This window comes from Echiichthys vipera, assembly GCF_963691815.1.
Source record: "Echiichthys vipera genome assembly, chromosome: 21".
In the NCBI taxonomy this organism is placed as follows: Eukaryota; Metazoa; Chordata; class Actinopteri; order Perciformes; family Trachinidae; genus Echiichthys; species Echiichthys vipera.
The window spans coordinates 8,597,061-8,619,359 of NC_139846.1; the positions used below are offsets into that span (position 1 = coordinate 8,597,061).

Genomic DNA, 22,299 nt, shown 5'->3' on the forward strand with positions numbered 1-22,299 from the left:
CTTCATCTCTGTTTTGCAACACGCTTAATGACCTAATGATCCAATAACACAGGCTTATCATTTGTGGCTAATACGCTTGTATAAATACATCACACGTATGATCAGCTGAGTATATTTATTCAAATAACCGTAAACTTTTTTTTTCAAAGGCACATATTACACATTTTAATGCACCACATTCACATATTAACCTTACTTTTAGGTTGCATGTGGGTGTGTCAGAGCCTGAGGGGTAACACTTACTTAAACTACACACAATACTTGCCACGCTTAACTCTTCAAGATTAAACAAGTTAATGGTGTGCAGTATTTCCTTTGTGACCTTTGATCCTGTAAACACAGACAGCAGGACAGAGATAAAACCAGATACACTGATTCTGAGCACTAACTGCAAGTGCTGGGTGCTGTCAGTTCCTTTAGTCCGTGGCCCAACAGGTCAATTATGGATGAGGCCTCAAACATACATTTTAGATGACTGAGATAGTAACAGAGCGTATATCAAGTTGTTATTCGCCTCTGTTTGCTCAGCGATGTTGAATTGTATGTAAAGGGGGCTTTCCACCTAGAAGTTATTGTATATAAACCATGTTATTTGATCTATTAATTCCAGTCCCAATCATATCTTACAACCAAGATGTTTTCAGATGGAGGTCCCTGAAGTGAAATGTATCAATGTAGGGTTTGTGAAAAAGGTTGAGTACAGCTGTTCTGGAGACACTGAAGCATCATCAGAGTCCTGTGGACAAATATGAATTATGTTACTCCGGGGTACTTTGTACATTATTAAGCCATAAACAACACCTGTATCTGTATCACACTGTGTATGCCTGTTTATCTATTATATATTTAAATCAGATCAGAAAACTCTGTGATGAGTCGTTCTAGAGGGCTTGTTGAACGCCACTTACTCATCGTTGTCTGTGCAAGTCCAGCGGAAACCTCTGGACTGGAGGATCTGGATCAGGTCTACAATGGATCCTTTACAACATGATTCTCTGTAGAAGGAAAAACAATGGACATCTTAATCGTGGATAAATGATTTACCACTCTCTGATAAGTCACCTATGCCAATATCAATGGCTGATCAAAAAAACTGATAAAAATAACTTCATAGATCAGTTAAATTAATAAAACGTTTACTAGCAATTAATAAAAATTGACTTGTGGTTTTATCCTATGTTATACCAGGAAACATAGTCTTGTTATTTCAAGATAGTGGTGTCTATTAATAATTTAGTAGTTTTGTGGAATTTGAACCTTATAAATAAAAAAATCAGTTTGCAGTCTGATCTATATTCTCCACAAGTTTATCCAGCATTTATCCATTAGAGGCCCTACACAATTAATTAAAGAGCTAAACAGATAAAGTTTTGGTGGAAGAACCTGCAAGAAGAATCTTTCACAACCTGACAACCTAAAGGTTCTTATTCACTGTTTATAACGGATAAAGATCTACATGTAGTAAGTCATTAGTTAAAAAAAACAATTTTCAACTGTGACTTATTCAGTTAGTCTGTTCGTCAGCAGGATTACGGAAAAAACACTGGCCCAGTTTTCATGAAACTTGAGACGGGGGAACCATGGGCCAAAGAAGAACCTTTCAACCAATCATCAGAGGGCGGATGAACGAATGATTGCACTTTGGTTAACACTGAAGATGTGGCATTTGTACTGCATTCATGGTGTATCAAAAATAAAAAAAGAGCTCACATTCCCATTGAAATAGGGCATGCCTTATCTCGCTCTTAGAGTGCCTTTTTCCTGAGTAAAATATCTTTTACTGTTATACAAAATATCGCAGATTTTTATCCTCACATGGAAAGCCCCTGTAGATTGGTCACCACCTTTATGTTGACATAATTCACCCTGCCTGGGTTCAGACTGTCCAGCTCAACACTTCCAAACATGCTGTGAGATAAAAAGAAAAGATTATTTGAGGCACACTCTACTACACAAACACCATTGCTAAAACATTTGTTTAATTATTTGCTTTTGACCTTTTCCTACTGAAGGCGTTGACAATAGACCCGTTCAGTAACACAGTGATGTTGCCACATGCCATTTCTGCAAACTAACAAAGAGGTGAAGAAAATGGCATCAGCGTTATTATTCCACTACTGGTTTTGAAACAACATGTTGCATATAAATGACAAACAACACAGCTGAATGTTTGGCATTAACTCACATTTTGTGAAGCTTGCCTCCACAAGGAGTATACTGGATGATTCCTACATGTCGACCACTCTGGGCAAGAGCTGAAATCAAAACCTGTGTCAAATTCACAGCCAAGCGTTACAAGAAGTCTCACCACCTTCATAATATTCCAGTGAGACATGAATGAATAGTAAGAAGAACAAGTTAAGGGGATTAGGTGTTGTGTTGACATGCAATGACATGCAGTTAATCACTCATCCCTACAAATTTATTTTTTTCCTAAAAATCTAGTCCTAAAGGCACAATGATGTTTTGAATCCTGGTGCAATTTTTTATTATAATTAAACCACATGAATAAAATCAAAATTGAAAACTTTTAAAAGAATGTTTAAGGAAATAAATTGGTATCTTACTGGTAATAAGGTTTACATACAATATTGTAAACAATTTAAAGATGCATTAACTGACTTTTTGGCCAACTGAGGGAAACAATTTGAAATAGCTAACTTGTTAGCAAACACTTGCTTATTTACACATCCGACAGTTACGGTAAATTATTGTTCATTTAGAGTCGTGTTGTGTTCACTTGATGAGTGTAAGTCCAGTATTTAGTCTTTTTTAGCTCTGTTTTTGGACTGAAATATTTGAAAAGCTACAATTGTTCAACGATGAGGTGATATTGTTTATATAAAAAGTGAATACGACTGGCCCAAGAAAGGAACCCTGCGGAACGCCCTTTGTAATAGGTAGAAAAGAGGACTGTATTACCTATCTTGACACACTGCGACCTATCAGAGAGATAAATCTAAAACCACAGGCAACTGCTGTATCATAGTCAAAACCCAATGAAGAAAGTTTTTAACTGTGTCGAAAGTCTTGAATAAATAAAAAAAAAGATGCGATAAACACTCTGTAGAGCTGAGGAGAACTGCAGAGATCCATAAAACCATTCATTAGAGCTTCTTTCTGAAACTTTTATATCATATTTTACAGTTTCTGCATTTTATATTCATTTGTTTTGGTAAAAAATGAAAGGACGTTGCAGATTCTCATTGTACACTGTTACACTGGTATAAAAATATTTTTGTAACAGCTGTAACTATTCTGTGGTGTATGTGGCATTCACATAACATGATACATACAAAGACATTTCTTTTTCATTGAATAGGCCTTAATCGTGTTTACAACATTGAATGCATGTAAATACACATATATCACATAGTTGATGTCACAAGACTTTATATCTCAAATGAGCTGACAATAAAAGATAATTACTGTAGCTAGTAACTAATTAAAATTGTAATTTTATGTGTTTTATCTAAATATGTAGACTTGATTGTGTCCTTTTTGGAACCTTATGACACCAAACCTCTACAAGTTCAGGACAGGAAATATCATGATTGAGTTACTGCAGTGTTTCCAAACCTGAAGGTCTTGACCCCTTCATTGGATCATGACATAAATGGAAGGGTTTGTGTGGTAATGAATTGGACAGGAAAGAACTACCAGACTTCTCTTTATTTTTATTTTTTGAGAAGATTATGTTTCAGTGGTCTCTGTCTTGTTCAAAGTAGAAAAAGATCTACCGGAGTCTTCCTCTTGTCCACACCAGATGAGGTCGTTGAACATGTAGCCAACCAGCGTGTCCTCCAGGGTCCAGAAGTGACGTTTGACGGCTGCATAGCTGTGCATCAAAGTCCTGGTTTTACTCCAGAAGAGGAACTTAACAGAAGGGAAGGGGGATATAAAGCAGCTTAACTCAAAGGATCCATCTAATGAAAAATGATGAATGTATATATCATTTTGGAGCTCTTTCTCACCCTATCACAAGGCCAGTTGGCCAGTGGTATGGCATAAAACATGTGACGATAATCCTCCACTGCCACATTGCAAGACGACTGATGGACAACCGCTTCCTCAAACTGTCTCCAGATCTCCTCACAGTTGAACCTACACATAAAGGTTAGTCGATCAATTGATCAGTTGATTAACAGAAAATGGACCTGCAACTGTATTGATAATTAATCTTTACGCTTGCCTAATCATGCACAAAAATGGCAAATATTTTGCGATTTACTGCTTCTCAGATGGGAAAATGTGCTGCTATTCTCTGTTTTAAATCATAGTAAATAGAATACCTATGAGTTTTTGAGTGCTGGTCGGAAAAAACAAGACATTTGAAGATGTCACCTTGGATTCTGATTCTTTTGACTAAACAATTAAGCAGTTAATCATAAAATATGCCATAAATATCTTGTTTCAGCTTTTCATATATGAATATCTTCTAGTTTTCTTTGATTGCAAACAGAAGCAGGCAGGGCAGCATGTGAGAACGCAAATGTCCAGATCAGGTGGATCAGACATTAAACGGACTTAGACCCTGCAAGCTCCCTAATGTCTGTTGAACCTCTGATTGAGCATGTGTGAATAGAGCAGCACATTGTCATTTTACAGTGAGTGAGTGGGTGTGTTGATGATGTTTCTATCATGTGCCTCACGCAAAACCAGTGGGAAATAAACATGATTTACACAAAGACACCAATGAAAATATCAAACTAGAGAAATGAGGGGATTCAGGAACTTTTGTTCTGTTCTGGTGAGCACCAAAGCCAAAAGTGTCGGAGAATTCAAAGAACTGCAAGAGACTCGGTTGTTTATGACCAAATTACGAATGGGCTACATGACTGGGGTGTAGTCCGCGTCATGTACTGCCTCCCGCATGTGTACCCAGGCGCCACCCTTCGCCTAAGATACATATTTCCAGTAAATGAGAATAACAATATCCTGTTTTATTGCTGCAACATTTCGAACAGGTTTTGCACCAGATGTCAGCTAATGGACATTCTTCAGCATTTACGGACATTTTATAGAAAAAGAGATTCATTGATCATGAAAATAATAATTAGTTGTACACTAATGTTTTTGATGCAAGCATGTCAGGGATGGAAAAAGTCAACGTTGTGCAAATCACCAGTATGTTTAATTGTTTCATTCAACTCAAGTTGCATATCAATACATTCAATCAAATAAGTCAACATCTGTGTCTTGGTGTGTTTCTACAGAAACACAAAGATAAAACAACCCATCAAAGTTGTGTAACTGGACTTGGCTGTGTGTCTGCCAGCATTTTCCTGTTTTCAGAGGAAATCACATCTTTTAAGTTTTGAAGATCAAGTCACTGCAAAGGTCAAGATTGGACATGTTAACATGAATGTAAGTCCTCGTACAGTATGTTACCTCAAGCTTGGGTTGACTAGTGCGAGGTAACCGTAACATCTTCCGACCACAATGTGTTTAATGTTGGGGGTAGTTCCCAGCTGTGCTCTCAGTAGTCTGGGGCAGAGCAGGGACATAATAAACCCTTAGAAAATGGACACAAAGATGGAAGAAAGAATACATCATCCATCACATTTGGGAAGGGCTAATCAAAAGAAAGAAATGTGGGGAAGTTACTTACATATTGTCACGCTCATTACAAAGGACAAAAATGTTTTATGGGAGCTCATGGTAGCTCACCCTCGACCGCCTCAGCCTTGTGTTTGCTTTAATCTGCCTAGATCAACAACAAAAAAACACGTTTATCAGTTTTTGATTGACTCCAGCCAGGCAGCTACTTTCTTGGGAACACACAGGGTGATCCAAATGAAATGTTTATTGTAGCGTGTAGAAAACTCCCACGTTTTTCTTTTTGTTTAAAGCTATCAAACCTGGCAGCTTTTCAAATACCCTGCAGGAGACTTCAACACATAATGATGGTTGACCTTTAGTAAACAATAAACCGCCTAGGAGATACACAAAAGATACACATTTTTCTTTTCAATTACAGTGGTTAGCACATGCACATAGACATGCCCGGTTTTGCAATTCAGTGAGAAAATGTTAAAAAAGAAAAAAGTAACTGCTCACCTTTTTCCATGCAGATCTTTTAAATTGCAACAAACGGCTTCCTGGTTCTGTTGTTAAATTCTTTGCTGGGTTCTGATTTCTTCACAAATTGAGTCCTTTTGTGGTATTATATGATGTTAACCTTCTTCTCAGGGCTAACACGTCTGAGAAACTTTTCTTTATAGGTCGACACACACAGCTCCTAGTCAGCCCACAGAAATGGACAGAGGACTATGTTTTTCCACCCTTCTGTTGCAAACAGTGGATCCACATGACTCCCATTATGGTACCAATAAGAGAGTGTTCGCTGTTTGCTGCGTTGTAGTGTGATGGGGATATACGTTGTTGATAGTTTTGGGTTCACTTAATTATGAAATAAACTCAATTTAACAACAGATTGTACAGTACAGTGCTGTTGTTGTTGTTTCCTGGGAATACAGTAAGCCTCTCCACACAGAGCGTTCACTGTTTTCTTGGATATGGTGTGATGTGCTGGAGGAGAAAATATACGTTGTACACTAAATTATAAAATAAACTGCAGCATTATGTTAAGGTAGATGCTATTTTGTGAAGAAATAGTTAGGGTTTACAGGAAAACTTACAATGACACGATGAGTCTCGTATTAACCTTTCTGAACTCTTAACCTGCCTTTTAACTTCCTTGTTTTACTGGGCTGTATAAAGTCAAATTCCTGTGTACACTGCAAATAGGGCAAACAAAGCAATTCTGATTCTGAGTAAGAAATCTAACCCCACCTTCCATAATTCTTTTAGCTTAGTTTGCAGGTTTTATATTTGTATCTTTTTCCATTTTTACTCCCTTTTTAAAATCCCAAACACACATGACTGCATTTTGTAGTAACTTAGGAGGATTGATGCATCTAATCAGTTAATAGGCAAACATTAGAATTATGACATTCAAAATAATAAGATGAACATAAACATTAAACCTGCTATACATCAGCATATCAGCAATGTCATCTTGAGCACGTCAGCATGTCTATTTGGCTTGTGCATCCTCTCAGAGCTGCTGGCATGGCATCACACTCTTAAGCTTTGTTCCCATCTAACTGTTGAGCTACTTATCGGGCTGACAAAACAAAGTAGCAAAGGATACATTGCATCACTAACGTCTATTTTTTTCAAAGGTGTGCTGCAATTAACTGTCAAAAGTAGGTGTCAGACACCGTTGAGCGTGAGGACTGCATCCTGCAAAACCTCTATTCAAGGATCTGTGATAAATAAATGTATTTTTAAACACACTTCAGCTTGTTATTAACCCTATAAAGCCTGACCCATGAAAAAATAGTCAGAAAATTATTTTTTGGGACTGAAATGTTTATTATACCCTCAAACAAAATCCCCCAATTTTTTTTTTTTGCCACATCATTTTGTTTATGATATATTTTTTGTATCACATTTCATACATGGGGTTGTTTTGGCAACTTTTTGTTCACAACTTATGTTAATTTTAGATACAAAAACAGATTTTTCCCACAACATTTTGACAATATAGAACATGTCAAGTAGTTTTTCTCATTGTTTTGTTTACATTAAACTTTTAAACGGTCCTTGTTCAGGCAAAGATGCACCTTACACTTCTCACAGTAGACATGTGAGAAATGATTGCCGGTGCAGTGCTTGCATCTCTAACGGGTTTCTCATGTTGGAAAATGATCAGTGCCATCCCTTCTCACATCAAGAGGCACACTGCAGCCTGGCCTTTTACGGGGCGGTGTTGGAGTCACTTCTGGAGAAGATAGTGGTCTGAGTTTGGCCTTTCCTGCACTTGTGAGAAGAGAATTGCCAAATAAAGCCTGAAACTTTGACAGTGCCATGGGTTTTATCTGGGGCTTTAGCTCTTTCTGGTTCCTTCTGTAGAGGTTCCACGCATTGATGACTGATAAAAATTATAAAACACTGAATAAAAATGATAAAACACTTTTAAACTTAATTTCTCTGTATGTATCTATTTACGCTTTATTTAATATTTTATTTTCTGCGTTTGTTCAGTGATGTTTTAAGATTAATCTGCTGATTTATACAGTGTCGGAGAGAAAAGCAAAGAGTGTTTCCGCCCGGTCTCGAACCGGGCACCGCGTATAGTAGTCCTTATTTCTCTTATCTTTTCCCATTCATTCTCTATGGTAGTTCTTATCACTACGACTGCCATATATTTTTGGCCACAAGCGTGATTGTGGGGGCGCTGTTTCCCCCTTTGGGAACAGTCAGGAGGGTGATTGTTTTCAAACGGAGCAGCAGCAGAAAAACAATCAGTGCACGGAGTTTTGGCATAAACACGGACTTTTATCACAAACTAAAGTGTTAGTGACGGTTTGACTCGACAAAGGTAAGTGGGGCTCTTGTTTCATAGTAGTAAATTAACGTTTTTCAGTTATAATTACCGGGAAATGTTTTTTTTAACAGTTTTTTTTGTGATAGCATCGACAGGTTGTAACTGTATTTACAGTCACCGTTACGTGACCTTATTTAAATTCATCAATTGTCATTTGTTTGTTAACGTTAGTTAACTTTATCTACACTCTTTCATCGTCTTTCTATTTAAAACGTATGGGAACTAATGGCTTTCGTGCTTTCCTTGTGTAAGTTCATTACTGTCGTTAATATTTCTGATACTGGGGAATAACAGTACACTTAGAATGAGCAGCGTCTGTCTGTGTCTGTCTGCTGTACTGTACAGGTGTACACTTTGAATGAGCAGCGTGTATAACGTCTGTGTCTGTCAGCTGTACTGTACAGGTGCACACTTTGAATGAGCTGTGTAAATAACGTTACTACAGTATGTGTCTGTTATAAAGCTTACATGTAAGATGGAGGTCGAACTGCTCTGTAACACGTAAATGATAATACTGTATGTGAAACACATAATTAGTTATCATCTGTCTGTCTGTCTGTTTATTGTTACCTAGTCAAAACAAATGCTAAATAATGATTATATGATTGATGATACAATTCTGTGTGTGTGTGTGTGTGTGTGTGTGTGTGTGTGTGTGTATATATATAAATGTGCATGTTTACAATAGTGTGCATACATTTTTAATCATTACTATATAATATGCACTGTGGTTTTCTATGCACAGGAGAAAATGAAGAAGAACATCTTCAGCTTCTTTCCAGGAAAGATGACGGTGTCCTTCAGAAAGGGCCCATCAGGCCATCTGCGTCAGGACCCCTCTGATGAAGCCATGAGGATGAAGACTCATCCCTCACTGCAGGACAAGTCTCCACCTCAGAGACAGGACCTAGTGAGGACCAACGCCCTCACTGTGGTCCTTCAGCGGGGTGGGGATGTGTCGGACCGACAGGAGGTGATGGGGGAGTATCAACTTCAGTTCGGAAAATACAAGGGGAAGTCATTCAGGTGGCTTTTGCAGAACGACGTTGGCTACACCATCTACCTTATGCAAAAGGTAGAAGACGAGGAGCAACGTGGGACCTTCAATCCTCAGGGAGCCAGCAAAGACAGCCTGCTGTCATTTCTGGACTATGCCAGAAGCTTCCAGGAAGTAGAGGACCTGAGGGAGTATCTGTCCACCAGGAAGCCTGCTCCCCCCGTGGCCTCAGAGGTGGGGACAACGTGGTTGGTTTCGGACAGAGGGCCAAGGACACCTGGAGGCAGGTCTGGGAGAGCAGGGCAGATGGGTTTGCTGGCTTCAATCTGGGGGTGAAGTGTGTGAAGAACAGCAGGATGGACATGCTTCAGCGGTATATCCTGAGGCAGCAGACGGCCGAGTCTTCTCCACCACCTGTCTCCACCACATCAGCTGCCTCCACAGCGACATCCACCACACTTGGTCAGTTCACAACCATGCACATACTGATTTAATGTGAACATTTAATGTACCTAACATGTCATAAATGTTATTGTTCAATCCCCTAGTGATGGAGGAGGACGAGGAGCTGGAGAGAGAGATGTTAGAGATGTCTCCGTCTAAATACGACACGGAACCAAGTAGGTGGATCTAGTTTAATAAAAAGAGTTTTCTAAAGTCTTACTGTACATGATAAAAGTCTTATGTCCCCTGTGCTTCAGGGCCATCAGCAGCAGTCTCCAGATCCCCGGCTGTGCCTCCAGCAACAGGTTTTTCTCCATCACTGTGGAGGGAGGATTCTGTTTCACCAGAATCCTCCTGCTACTACCGTTCTCCGTCAACTCGTTTGTTATTTTGGCCGTGTTCTGGCCTGTTCTGATGCTTGTGTTCTTCTACTCTCCTACTAACTGAAGGAAATAACATGTCAGCGATGAGGGTAAGTGTTTTCTGTTTTTGCATGCTTTTCCTCAGGTTGTCATTCAAGGATCTGGCATGTGAAATATCTATCTAAGATGTATTATAGGTTACCATGCCACATCCTTGAAGGACAGCTGGTGTGATTATTACAGTATCTGTTGATAATGTTTCTGTGCTTTTACGTTTGAAATAAATCACAGTTCACAGTCAACAGCAGCTGTAGTTTCAGTGTGTAGCAGCAGTTAGTGACAGAAACATTGTGAAGCAGAAACAAACTTGACGGTGTGATGACACTGACAGTGAATATGTTTGACAGCACACAGGACGAAGCCCACAGCTGCTGCGACTGTTCCCTCACCTGCTGACCCCGACGTCCCCTCTGTGACTGTCGCTTCTCTCAAAGGTTATTGTGTGTTCACTTCTTAAAACCACCCTGAACGTTGTGTGATGTTATTACTGCACGTGCTCTGTGACCAAACAGTGTGGCCTTTGCGCTTTAATCCCACAGCCACGGAGAAGGCCCCGCTGCCTGTCCCTCCTCAGCTGCTCGCCCTCGCCACACAGCTGGGGATAGAAGAGCAGCCACCCAGTGTGTTCAGACCAAGTATGTATCCTCTACATGTGTGTCTCACATTCATATCCCTTTTATTCTGATGAACAGAAGTCAGTTTTTCAATGTGTTATACTGTCTAACACTCATGTTAAGTAATGATAACATCTGGTGTCTGTTTTTTCCAAAGCACCTGGAAAGCCAGTCTCCCAGAGTTCTTCTGTAGAGCCCGGGATAACAGCAGCTCCATTTCTCCCTGAAGGTAGTAAATGCTTTATTAAGGAATATCTGACAGTTATTTTAATGTGTATGTCTTACACACATTTCCTGTTTTATCTCACCATCCTAGATTCATCATCAAAGAACCCTGCTCCTGTGGAGGCACAGGGAGACACTGTCCTGCATGAAGGTATGAACTTCTGCCACACGGTGGTCATTAATACAAAGCTCTCTTGCCTTTTTTCGTACTGTGTATGTACCGTATTGTTTGATTATGTTTTTCAGCTCTGCCATGTCCAGCACCTCCTGTCCCTTCAGTCTCTGTCCCAGGCTATGATCAGGACGTTGCACACTGGAACTGCTCCCAACAGCAGAGACTTTGGATGAAGACTGAGATGGAGATGTTGGGGCTGTGGCCGGGGTCACGTCCAGTACGTCACCTTATGAACATGCTGTCTCTGTGGCGTTATCCCCCCCAGCCCGAGCTCATAGACTCAATCTCTGAGCTGCCTTCACCGAAATACTTCCAGCTTCATCTGTTTTTTATTTGGAAGCCAGAGCACGCCATCATGGAGAGGGTGAGGAACAACTACATTTTGCCCTGTCTTCATGGTTGTCTCAACCCTCAGGTAGCTTCTTCTGGCGTTGGAAGGCCAAGAGTCATCATTGGCACCAGTGGTCAGTATTATATTCTTGCCTCGCGGCTCACCTGTAAGGCTTGCAAGAAGTGCTGGCATGCTGACAAGCCCCAGTGGCTGGAGAAGCTTCCAGAGCGTTTCCAGAACATTGTGCCGGCATTCCTGACCTTAAAAAAGGCCATCTGCAAGTCTGTGATGGATGAGATGCGGCGCAGCAGCAGATCACCAGAGGACATGTCCAAGCAGCTGACTGAGGCACTCCATCTAAAATATGAGAGAGCTCACCTGGCCTACCTGCTGAGCGTGCAGAACGTAAGGGATGCTGAGGCAGGAGCTTACGGCCAGCGAACCATCACTGGGCTCCTCAGAAGAACTGACACTCCAGCTCCATTTGGAGGATATTCCGATGATGATGGCTGGTGCGGAGTGTCTGTTTCTGCACACTACCTGGTCGACTGCCTAATCCGGGAGTATCAGCGGCAGGAGCAGCTCCTCAATCTGCTGCTGCAGGGGACCTTTGGACAAGCCTTGAGGGCTGATCACACCCGCAAAGTGGCGAGGAAGGTGGTGCTGTCGTCCGGCACCATGTCTTCCTACGCCATAATGAATGAGAACTGGATGATTGTGAGCTGGGTGATGCTGCAGTCAGAGTGTGATCGGTCCCTTTATCCGATGTATGATGGTCTGTCCCAGCGCTACTCTGCAGCAGGAGTGGAGAAGGCAAGCTGCCAGTGGGTGGACAGGTAAACACACGGTCTTTCAATTCAACTGAATTAGATTTTTGGACTTATTCTTCATATAGTTTTGTTTATTGTAGTGTAATCTGACTCCTCTTGTTAGTAGTCCAAATTTAAAAAAAACACACAAATAGATAAAAAAGTATATTATTTCATAATAATGCTTGTTTGTGTATTTAGGATCCTCATCAGCTGTTCTTCCTGTAAATATAATAAGACCTGCTCTGTATAAAACACATTGTTTGTAATGAGATTTCTTTTCTACGTTTTAGAGACTGCTGTGCTGCCTTCAGGATATTGCAACCCGGGCCTCAGGAGCACCTTTTGTGGGACCACTGGAGGACCTCTGAGGCCACTATTGCACAGGCTACCACCGGGAACCTTGAGAACAGCAGCGCATCCAGAAGCAGGTTCAACAAGAACATCACTATCAAGCTGGACTTGTTTCATTGCATGCGCCGCTTTACAAGGGAGTGTGTCTCAGAGCACCATCCTGTGTACAGCTCTTTCTGCCAGTTCCTTTCTGCAGCGTTCCTTGTTGTGGACCAGAGCGACCTGAAAAGGCTCCGGGAGGCGTACAACTTCTGTGGCATATCCCCTGCTAATCCCACCAAGCAGCACATCCGGGAGCACTGTAGGACCAGGGTGCCACAGCCCAGAGAACTGCTGCAGAGAGTGGAAGATGTTCTGCATAACTTCCACCTCTCAAAGGACGCCAATGATGTGCTCCTCTTTAAGGCCTCCATGTTGAAGGTGTGGCAGATCCAGCGTGTCCACATCCTAAGAGGCTGCCTGAGCGACCCAGAGGTAGGGGAGGGAACCCTGTACAGGTTTGGTGGAACCTTGCAGCTCAACTACACCAAGGGCGCAGGAGCTGCTGTACCTGTTTGGATCCCTGTGAGAGGCACGTCTCAGCAGGAGGGCTTCCACCTTCACCAGGCTCACTGGGTCACAGGCAACCGGGTGTCCTGTGAACTGTTCCAGGCTCAGGCAATGACGGGAGTGGTGCGCTGGAACTTCCAGAGGCTGGTGGACCTGAAGCTACCTGATGTGGAGCTGCCAGCTGTGTTTGACCCCCTGTTGATTTCAGAGATGAATGCAGCCTCAGTAAAGGTGACAGGGAGGCCAAAATACTCAATGCTGCAGACAACCAACAGGGACACAGGGGAGAGATTTGGACTGCAGTATGTGGAGCCAGGCTGTCGTCCTGTGTTCTTAAACTGGGACAAGAACAGGACACAGCCCAACATCTCAGCTGCTGCAGCCATGGAGACAGAGGATCCCTGCCCTGCCGCTGTGGTGCGCACGGACTCTCAGGTAATCTAGGTTTATGACTCACTGTCACTGACTGACTGACCTGCAGACTGGCCCACTGAATCAATGTATTGATGCTGTTTTTCAGGAGAACAGTGAGGATCCAGGAGGAGCAGCACCTGTCCTGTTGTCTATGCAGCAATCAGAAGCAGTTCCCCAGTTTCAGCAGCCGTTGACACCAGCTCCTGCCACAGCCAAACTAGAGACTCAGTCTTTGACAGATACAGGTAACTCAAACCACCCACCTCCTCTCCCTCAGACAGGGAGGGGAGGTGGGTGACACTTAAAAACAGTTCGAAACAGTTTGCTCGGAATAGAGTTCATGACAATCATTTAGATTTTGTCCATTAGTAAGAATTAGTAAGCTAAAGTATGCAAAATGCGAAAATGAAGGGAAAATATAATAAATGTGACATATTGAACAGCTCAAAAAACAATATGATAAACATATGCTTTGTTGTTTAAATCTGCCAGGGGTAGCACCGCTGCCTGTTGCCTCGTCTCCCAGGGCCACCCGCACCGGACCCATAAAGACTGGAGGTCTTATTCAGGTCCTGGATCACGGCCGGTGGCCAGAAGCCATGAGAGCCGCCATCGACGGGCTTCTAATTAAACACCATGGCGTGAAAGACACTCTGAAGCGGGTGGATGCAGACTATGCTGCCATGGTCCAGAGGACTTGCACTGACCCCAACAGCCTTCTCCATCCAACCACATGGCAACATATCTCAAGATATGTAAAACATCTGGCCAAGCTAAAAAAACACCAGCTCCTCCATCAACACAAGCACAGAGAAGGTTCTGGAAAGACAGCAGCTGTGGCAGAGTTTGACCACAGGCAGTCAAACGGTCAGTGTGCCTGTCATCACCCTGCCTCCTGCACCTGTTAACCCTCCACCTGTGGCTGCGCCCCAGGATGAGTCACTGAGTCGGGCTACAGTGGAGAAGATTGTGAGTGAGGTCCTCCAAAGACAACAGCAACATCAGCAGCAGAAGAAGAAGATAACAACCAGAAACTGTTTAGCCTGCGGTCAGCCAAAGTCCCGGTATCTCTGCGACGGCTCTTCAGTTCATTTCTTCTATCAGGCAACAGCCGTGAAGTACTTTTACTGCTCCACGAGGGTCTTTAAGACATATAAAGATGAAGGCCTCACAAACCCGCGGATGCCTTTTGAGGAGTTTGCAGCGTCTCCCTTCTTTGAGCGGGAGCTGGAGGGTGCCAGAAAGCGAGGCGCAGAGTGGAGGAGAGTGGTAGAGGAGAGAGCGAAGAGGAAGTCAGCGGTGCAGCTGCCTACAGGTCGTCTGTGCAGGTTCTGTCACCAGCCGCTGAAGCAGAGCCCACACAGCCACCACATTCACGCCAGCTTCCCCGGAGTGCCGGGGAAATACATCTACTGCCCCACCAGAGTGTTCTCCCTGTACCAACACCAGCTCCTCCATCAACACAAGCACAGAGAAGGTTCTTGAAAGACAGCAGCTGTGGCAGAGTTTGACCACAGGCAGTCAAACGGTCAGTGTGCCTGTCATCACCCTGCCTCCTGCACCTGTTAACCCTCCACCTGTGGCGGCGCCCCAGGATGAGTCACTGAGTCGGGCTACAGTGGAGAAGATTGTGAGTGAGGTCCTCCAAAGACAACAGCAACATCAGCAGCAGAAGAAGATAACAACCAGAAACTGTTTAGCCTGTGGTCAGCCAAAGTCCCGGTATCTCTGCGACGGCTCTTCAGTTCATTTCTTCTATCAGGCAACAGCCGTGAAGTACTTTTACTGCTCCACGAGGGTCTTTAAGACATACAAAGATGAAGGCCTCACAAACCCGCGGATGCCTTTTGAGGAGTTTGCAGCGTCTCCATTCTTTGAGCGGGAGCTGGAGGGTGCCAGAAAGCGAGGCGCAGAGTGGAGGAGGGTGGTAGAAGAGAGAGCGAAGAGAAAGTCAGCGGTGCAGCTGCCTACAGGTCGTCTGTGCAGGTTCTGTCACCAGCCGCTGAAGCAGAGCCCACACAGCCACCACATTCACGCCAGCTTCCCCGGAGTGCCGGGGAAATACATCTACTGCCCCACCAGAGTGTTCTCCCTGTACCAACCACAGGGCATGGAGAAGGAGATGACCTGGACAGACTTCAAACTCTCTGACTTTTATGAGGCTGAGAGGGACCGATGGGTCGCAGAGAAGGGAAAGTGACTGCATACCCCCCAAACCCCAGATATACCTTCAGACACACATACACACACACACACAAACAAACACACACACACACACACACACACACACACACACACACAAACACACACACACACAGACACACACACACACACAAACACACACACACACACAAACAAACACACACACACACACACACACACAAACACACACAGACACACACACAGACACACACACAGACACACACACACACACACAAACACACACACACACACACACAAACAAACACACACACACACACACACACACACACAAACACACACACACACACACACACACAAACACACACACACACACACACAAACACACACGCACACACACACACACACACACAGACACACACACATGCACACACACAAACACACACAAACACACACACACAGACACACACACAAACACACACACACAGACACACACACGCACACACACACACACACACACTGTACATGGCTGTGGCTACATGTTCATCACCAAAACATGGATTTTTTTATTTTATAAATGAAAATGAAGATGCTGAAATAAAAAATATAAAAATAAGTGGTTATTACTATATTATATTGTATAATTTATTTTAAAAATACCACTAATTATAGAGAAAGGGTGGGACTAAAGAAATTATACTTTTTCCTACTCCTTTTCAAATGTGTGAATTTAATTTTTTCTTTTTTGTTTGCTTGAGATGGTGAGATCATTTTGCTTTATTGTTATTTTTATTTTTGTTTTCTGTGAATTATTATATTGTATATATTTATGAATGCACAAATATCTGCTGTATTTAATCTGTGATCTCTTAATCTGCTGTTTATTATTATTTGTTTTATTCATGCGTTTTCAACCATGTCAGTTTAGATTTTGTGTGTTTTAGAATTTAACTGTTTTTCAATAAAATATTTCATATAAAGCATCACTGTGACTGTCTTTACCTGGGAGGGGAAGAACTAGTCATAAAGAAATGATTTTATTAAATATTATAGTCTATTATTGTGTTTACTTTATGGGTGAAGTAATAGTGACACAAAATAAATGAATTCAATATTATAATCATTAATGTGCTCAGCTGTATGCTTACGCATCAACACAATATATTAATGAAACCTTAGAATAATACTAACATCATTTTGGAAATTAATATCTTTCTTGTGTGATTATTTAAAGGCTGTTCTTTATGTAAATCACTGTCTAGTGTTTAATCTATTATTTGTATTGCTATTATTATTCAGTTCAATTCAAGTAATGTTACCACTGCTACTTTAGTTCAATTCATTTTTTACCGGCAGCAGCATGTAAAAGTTGCATTATTGTCCATTCTTTAAACAATATGGTTTTGTCATCTAATTATCATCCTAAACAATTATTTCTACAAACAAATTGTGTTTAGTTTCACTTTAAACGACTGAATCTGATAGTTTTGTGTTATGAACACATGCTGTAGTTTCATATTCTTGGTTATATATGACAGTTATTGTTTGACTCTTGCCGGGATCGAACCTGTGACTTGCTTGCAGGGCCTTTTTTTCAAGGAAAGTCCTCTATACCTATACGCGGGTGGCCTCGAACTGTGAGGCGAACGTGATAACCACTACACCACGGAAACTGCTTGACGATGGTGCGTTCAGGAACAAACGCGAAACTCTATGCTCACTGCTATGAACTATGTGTTAACGCTATTCTTCTTCAGAAAAGAGAAGAGCCACGGGTTTCATCTGGGGCTTTAGCTTCTTCTGGTCCCTTCTGTAGAGGTTCCACGCATTGATAACAGCCACTGTAACAGTGTGCCACCAGATGTACATGTACCATCTTCGTGATCTGAAGCTGAACGTGTAAGGTGCAGACAGCATATCAAGGAGATCAGCACCTCCTATGAACTTGTTGTAGTTTCAACAATGGCTGGTCTGGGAACCATTATGTAAGTTTTGGAATTGCGATCCAAGTGTTTCTCATTTCCCACAGGTTCAATGCCACCAAAAGAGGAAATCAGCTGCACTGCTTTCGTCAATTTTTTTTATCCTTCATGGTGCAGCCTTCCATCCTGTTCATCCAGATTGTGCCAACATAGTGGATTCCTCTCTCTTTTAGGTGTTGCACCAGGGGAACTGATGTTAAGTAGTTGTCTGCAAAGACCTTGTGATTCTTTTCCTGCTGTAAGTGTTGATGTCATTTTGTCGCACAACTTCTCCTGTAACACCTACTTCAGAGTTTTCCCTGGCTCCTTTTTCTGCACCTTGACAAACATCAAAGTCATAAAGAAAGTTTTTCCAGCATGTCCACACATCTTACAGTTTTTCTCAATTGCTAAGACACATTTCTTGAAAGCTTCTCTCCTTTTCTCTAAACTGTGAACACAAACCCCAATTTTCAAGCTACATTCACAAAACCTCAGACTCTTCTTGCAAAACCAAATTTTTACCTCAGAACAGTTCAATCTGTGCCAAAAACTGAACTTTGTTGTCAAATCGTGCCCCAAGTCAATCAAAATTACAGTTTTTCTCGATTGCTAAGACACATTTCTTGAAAGCTTCTCTCCTTTTCTCTAAACTGTGAACACAAACCCCAATTTTCAAGCTACGTTCACAAAACCTCAGACTCTTCTTGCAAAACCAAACTTTCACCTCAAAACAGTTCAATCTGTGCCCAAATCTGAACTTTGTTGTCAAATCGTGCCCCAAGTCAATCAAAATTAAAAACACTACTGAGCAGCCACTAAACACTACATAGAAAAATAGAAAACACAATGCTCAAGACATGAAGCTGAATGCATGTTGCAAAACAAAAAAACTTGCATTTAGCACTTTACACAAAGACAAAAAACAGAAATCTTGTGCATTAACATGTAGTACTTGTACAGTACAAAAAACAAAGATCTTTTGCATTTACAGTACACAATAATTTGTTCAAAACAAACAGAAACCGTATGCATTTGCCACTTGTGTACAGTTCGGCATTGTCCTCACGGACCATATCAACAATTAGGGTCTCTTGGTGTGGGGAGAACATACCTGTCCTCACACCCTTATGTGACAGTCTTTCAATTCTACAAAAAGAGAACATGCAGTTACAAAAAATATATATGGAATACTACAGACAGTTAGACTAACCCTCCATTACAACACTACAGACAGTTAGACTAACCCTCCATTACAACACTACAGACAGTTAGACTAACCCTCCATTACAATACTACAGTACATTGGCACAGTGATGTACTGAAACATATATGTACTTACAGTATACTGTGGTACAGTATATACTGTAATATGTCATACAGTAATTTGCTCTCAACATTTACATACTGTACTATAATGTCGAAAAAAGATAATTACCTATTCTCTGCTCTAAATCTTCGGATTATGGTGGACACAGTGGATCTACCGATGTTTGGTTGTACCCTTTGTCCGGCCTCCCTCATGCTCATACCATGGACAAGAACATGGTCAATCACAGTAGCTCTGATTTCATCAGATATTACTGTTCTTTGTCTTCGCTGACCACCTTGACCTCCTCGACCACCTCGACCTCCTCTCACACGAACTCTTCCTCTCAGATTTCTATCCATTGTAGTGCCTCACAAATCAGTGCTCTCTGAACTGGCTTTATATATTCCCTCACATCATTAGCCACAAGTGTGATCAATTTATTTATCAATTTTATTTTTCTCCACATAAAATGTAATTTAAGATGGCATTTCAGCCATTAATTAGAATAATACAATCATCAAAATAGTCTGTGTATTGTAATACATGTATTGATGTAGATTGTATTACAAAATTCTGACATGAGAGTTCAGGGATACATCACCTTATATACCTACAGTATCAAATTTGATACACTCATTTTTAACAGGATTTAACTCTAATATAAATAATGAATTGTTAAATAATTATGCATTGTTTCAATACAGAAGATATTTATCATGAAAAATGAGTAACAATAATGTTTTTATTCTTACTGTAAGTTCTTGAAAATAAGTAAATGTTTTCCTGAAAAAGGTGTGTGCTGATCTGATGACAGCAGCCATTTTGAAAAGGTCAAAAAAAGCCCCTCCAATGACTGCATTGGAATGATAATCCACTAGGGGGCAGAGTACAGGTCTCAAGTCGTATACAACAGGTTTTTAAGGAAAGTATTGATACTGTTGATAAAATAGAGCTCTCAGAAACTAGCGTAGCAAATACAAATGGTTTTATAGCGTTAAGCAGTGAGGCAATGGGGAAATCTTACTAAATAATATGTTGAGGAACTATGCCTATGGGGGTTTTTGACCTATATTACAGGAGAAAAATATATGCCCCCCCAAAAACAAATTATAAAATTGTATATATATATATATATATATATATATATATATATATATATTTGATCCTTACCCGTTGCCAGAATATAATGTTGACATTGTACAATTGTGCAAACCACAGATAGACTCAGAGTTGGTAGAGTGGGTAAGCCAATGTCTAAATAGTCAGTGGTTCAATCCCCACCCTGCCTTACATGTGTCAAGAAACTTGACCGACCTTGCCTCTTGTGAATGTTTGCGACTGCTGCATGTATGAGGAGGTGGTCGGAAGGCCTGTAGCCATGCTCCTGTCAGTCTGCCCCAGGGCAGCTGTGACTACTATCATAGTTGACCTCCACCATGTACATCTGTGTAAATGAATGGAACCTTGACTGAGAAAGGCGCTATATAAATCTAATTCCATGACATGCTGCAACCCGTTCTCATCACATACCTCATCCTTTTTTTCCCACTCCACTGTCGCAGGTTTAGACGTGGTTAACATTGTGAAATCAAACAAAAGTTATGACTTAAGTTTAGACAACAAAACTACTTGGTTAGGTGTAGGAGAAGGTCGTGGTTTGGCAGAAAACAAGTTGGCCAACATCTGTTTTGTAATTAAGTTTCACATTCACAAGGGATTTTCACCCTGGGAAAGGGCTCATTATGCTAAATCACCTGATATCACCTGACTTCCAGAGGTCTGAATGTGTAATATGGTTGAGATGGTTTACTGTATATTGGAGTCTGGTGTGTCTCATACAGACGCTACAGGATGCCAAATACGTTTCATGTTGTTTCTGTGATTGCAAAACTGCTCTATTGGAGGCATTAGAGTAGACTTCTCATTAGATGCTTATGGTGATTTTGAATTTCTGCCGCCTCTGTGTGAGATAAAGGTCGTATGAGGTTGAATGTGTGAGACAGTGTGGATGAGATAGTGCCCTTGTTCTTTTAAGGCTAATTGCATTGTTAGCGCTCTGCACATGAGGTTAATAACAGAAAATAGCCTGAAAGAAAAGGAAGCAAAAATGATTCAGAGATTGAATCACTCTTTCTTCAAACGTTCTTCACTGCTGCATTGACGAACCAAAATGTACCCGTATCAGCCTTTGGGAAAATTTGCTTTAGTAATTACCTAATGTATGGCATGTGTAGATTTGTTTCTTGGATGCGGAAACAAGATCTTGCCATGAGGGGAAGTTTATGAATCATTAACTAAAGTAAAAGGAAGCTTGTGCCTGTAAAGCAAGTTTTAAAGTAGAATAAAGAAACCACAAATAATTTCCGTGGACACGTGTGAAGAGGAAGAGGTGATTTGCATAATCCATGACTCTGCCCTGTCCCATTTACTGCAGTCAGTGTTTAGTATATTTATTTAGGAATGTGTGACATGTTTTCCCTTTCTTTCTCCTTTTTACTGTCATTGAGGATGGAGGATATAACTTTGCCATTTGGTGTCTTGATTTCAGGAGCTTTGACTCCACATTTCCCAACAGGGGATGCCCCAGAGACCTACAGTATGAATCCTGAAAGTGTTTTATGGGATGAGCAGCCACAAACAAAAAAATAACAATTCAAGAAATGCAGAAAAGCCTTTATCTACTCTTTATTTTACTTGGCTAAATTGACTGAATCAAAAATAGTCTGTTGTTCTGAAATAATGCGTTACACATAGAATAATTAGCATTTTAAGCATTTTTTTACATAAATATTTTGACATTAATTTCATCCTTAAATGCTGCTCAATACTTAAACAACACCCTCAGTCGCTTGCAGCAATAAAAGTCTCTACACAAGGCCGCAAATATACTGTATTTGTGCATTAACCCAAACAGTGATGCTGCTGCCACCGTCTGGCCTAAAGAGAGTTTGTGTGTTTAGGACAATGGTGGCCCCCAAACATTTTAAAGCATAGTGTTTCCCTTTAGCCTCGGGACACCATCCTGATCTCGCCAACTCCATTGTATTTGGCAGAGAAAGTTTAATTTCCCCTATGTCCTCTCACAAAATATGCATACACATGTAAATATCAAGTGCAATATTACCTCTCAGCATGAT

General features: G+C 41.3%; 2 protein-coding genes and 1 long non-coding RNA gene across 3 annotated transcripts; 2 read left to right on the forward strand and 1 right to left on the reverse strand.

Annotated features, from left to right (window-relative positions):
• Window positions 1–669: 669 nt before the first annotated feature.
• Window positions 670–6,070, reverse strand: LOC310963312 (ADP-ribosyl cyclase/cyclic ADP-ribose hydrolase 1-like; the record flags this gene model as incomplete). Its single annotated transcript, XM_083936058.1, has 9 exons — window positions 670–736; window positions 909–995; window positions 1,816–1,908; window positions 1,998–2,071; window positions 2,186–2,268; window positions 3,741–3,876; window positions 3,975–4,104; window positions 5,392–5,515; window positions 6,061–6,070. 9 exons carry the CDS (start codon window positions 6,068–6,070, stop codon window positions 670–672), a joined length of 804 nt encoding a protein of 267 aa, XP_083792184.1.
• A 3,659-nt stretch (window positions 6,071–9,729) lies between these two features.
• On the forward strand, window positions 9,730–10,251 carry LOC310963674 (uncharacterized protein; the record flags this gene model as incomplete). The annotated part of the gene is made up of 3 exons (XM_083936566.1): window positions 9,730–9,854; window positions 9,941–10,012; window positions 10,094–10,251. The coding sequence occupies exons 1-3, from the start codon at window positions 9,749–9,751 to the stop codon at window positions 10,249–10,251; spliced, it is 336 nt and encodes a 111-aa protein (XP_083792692.1). The 5' UTR covers window positions 9,730–9,748.
• Window positions 10,252–10,421: 170 nt separating this feature from the next.
• Window positions 10,422–11,528, forward strand: LOC310963401. Its single transcript, XR_014593691.1, has 5 exons — window positions 10,422–10,692; window positions 10,798–10,893; window positions 11,030–11,101; window positions 11,189–11,248; window positions 11,344–11,528. It is a non-coding gene; the product is annotated as an uncharacterized lncRNA (long non-coding RNA).
• Window positions 11,529–22,299: the final 10,771 nt, after the last annotated feature.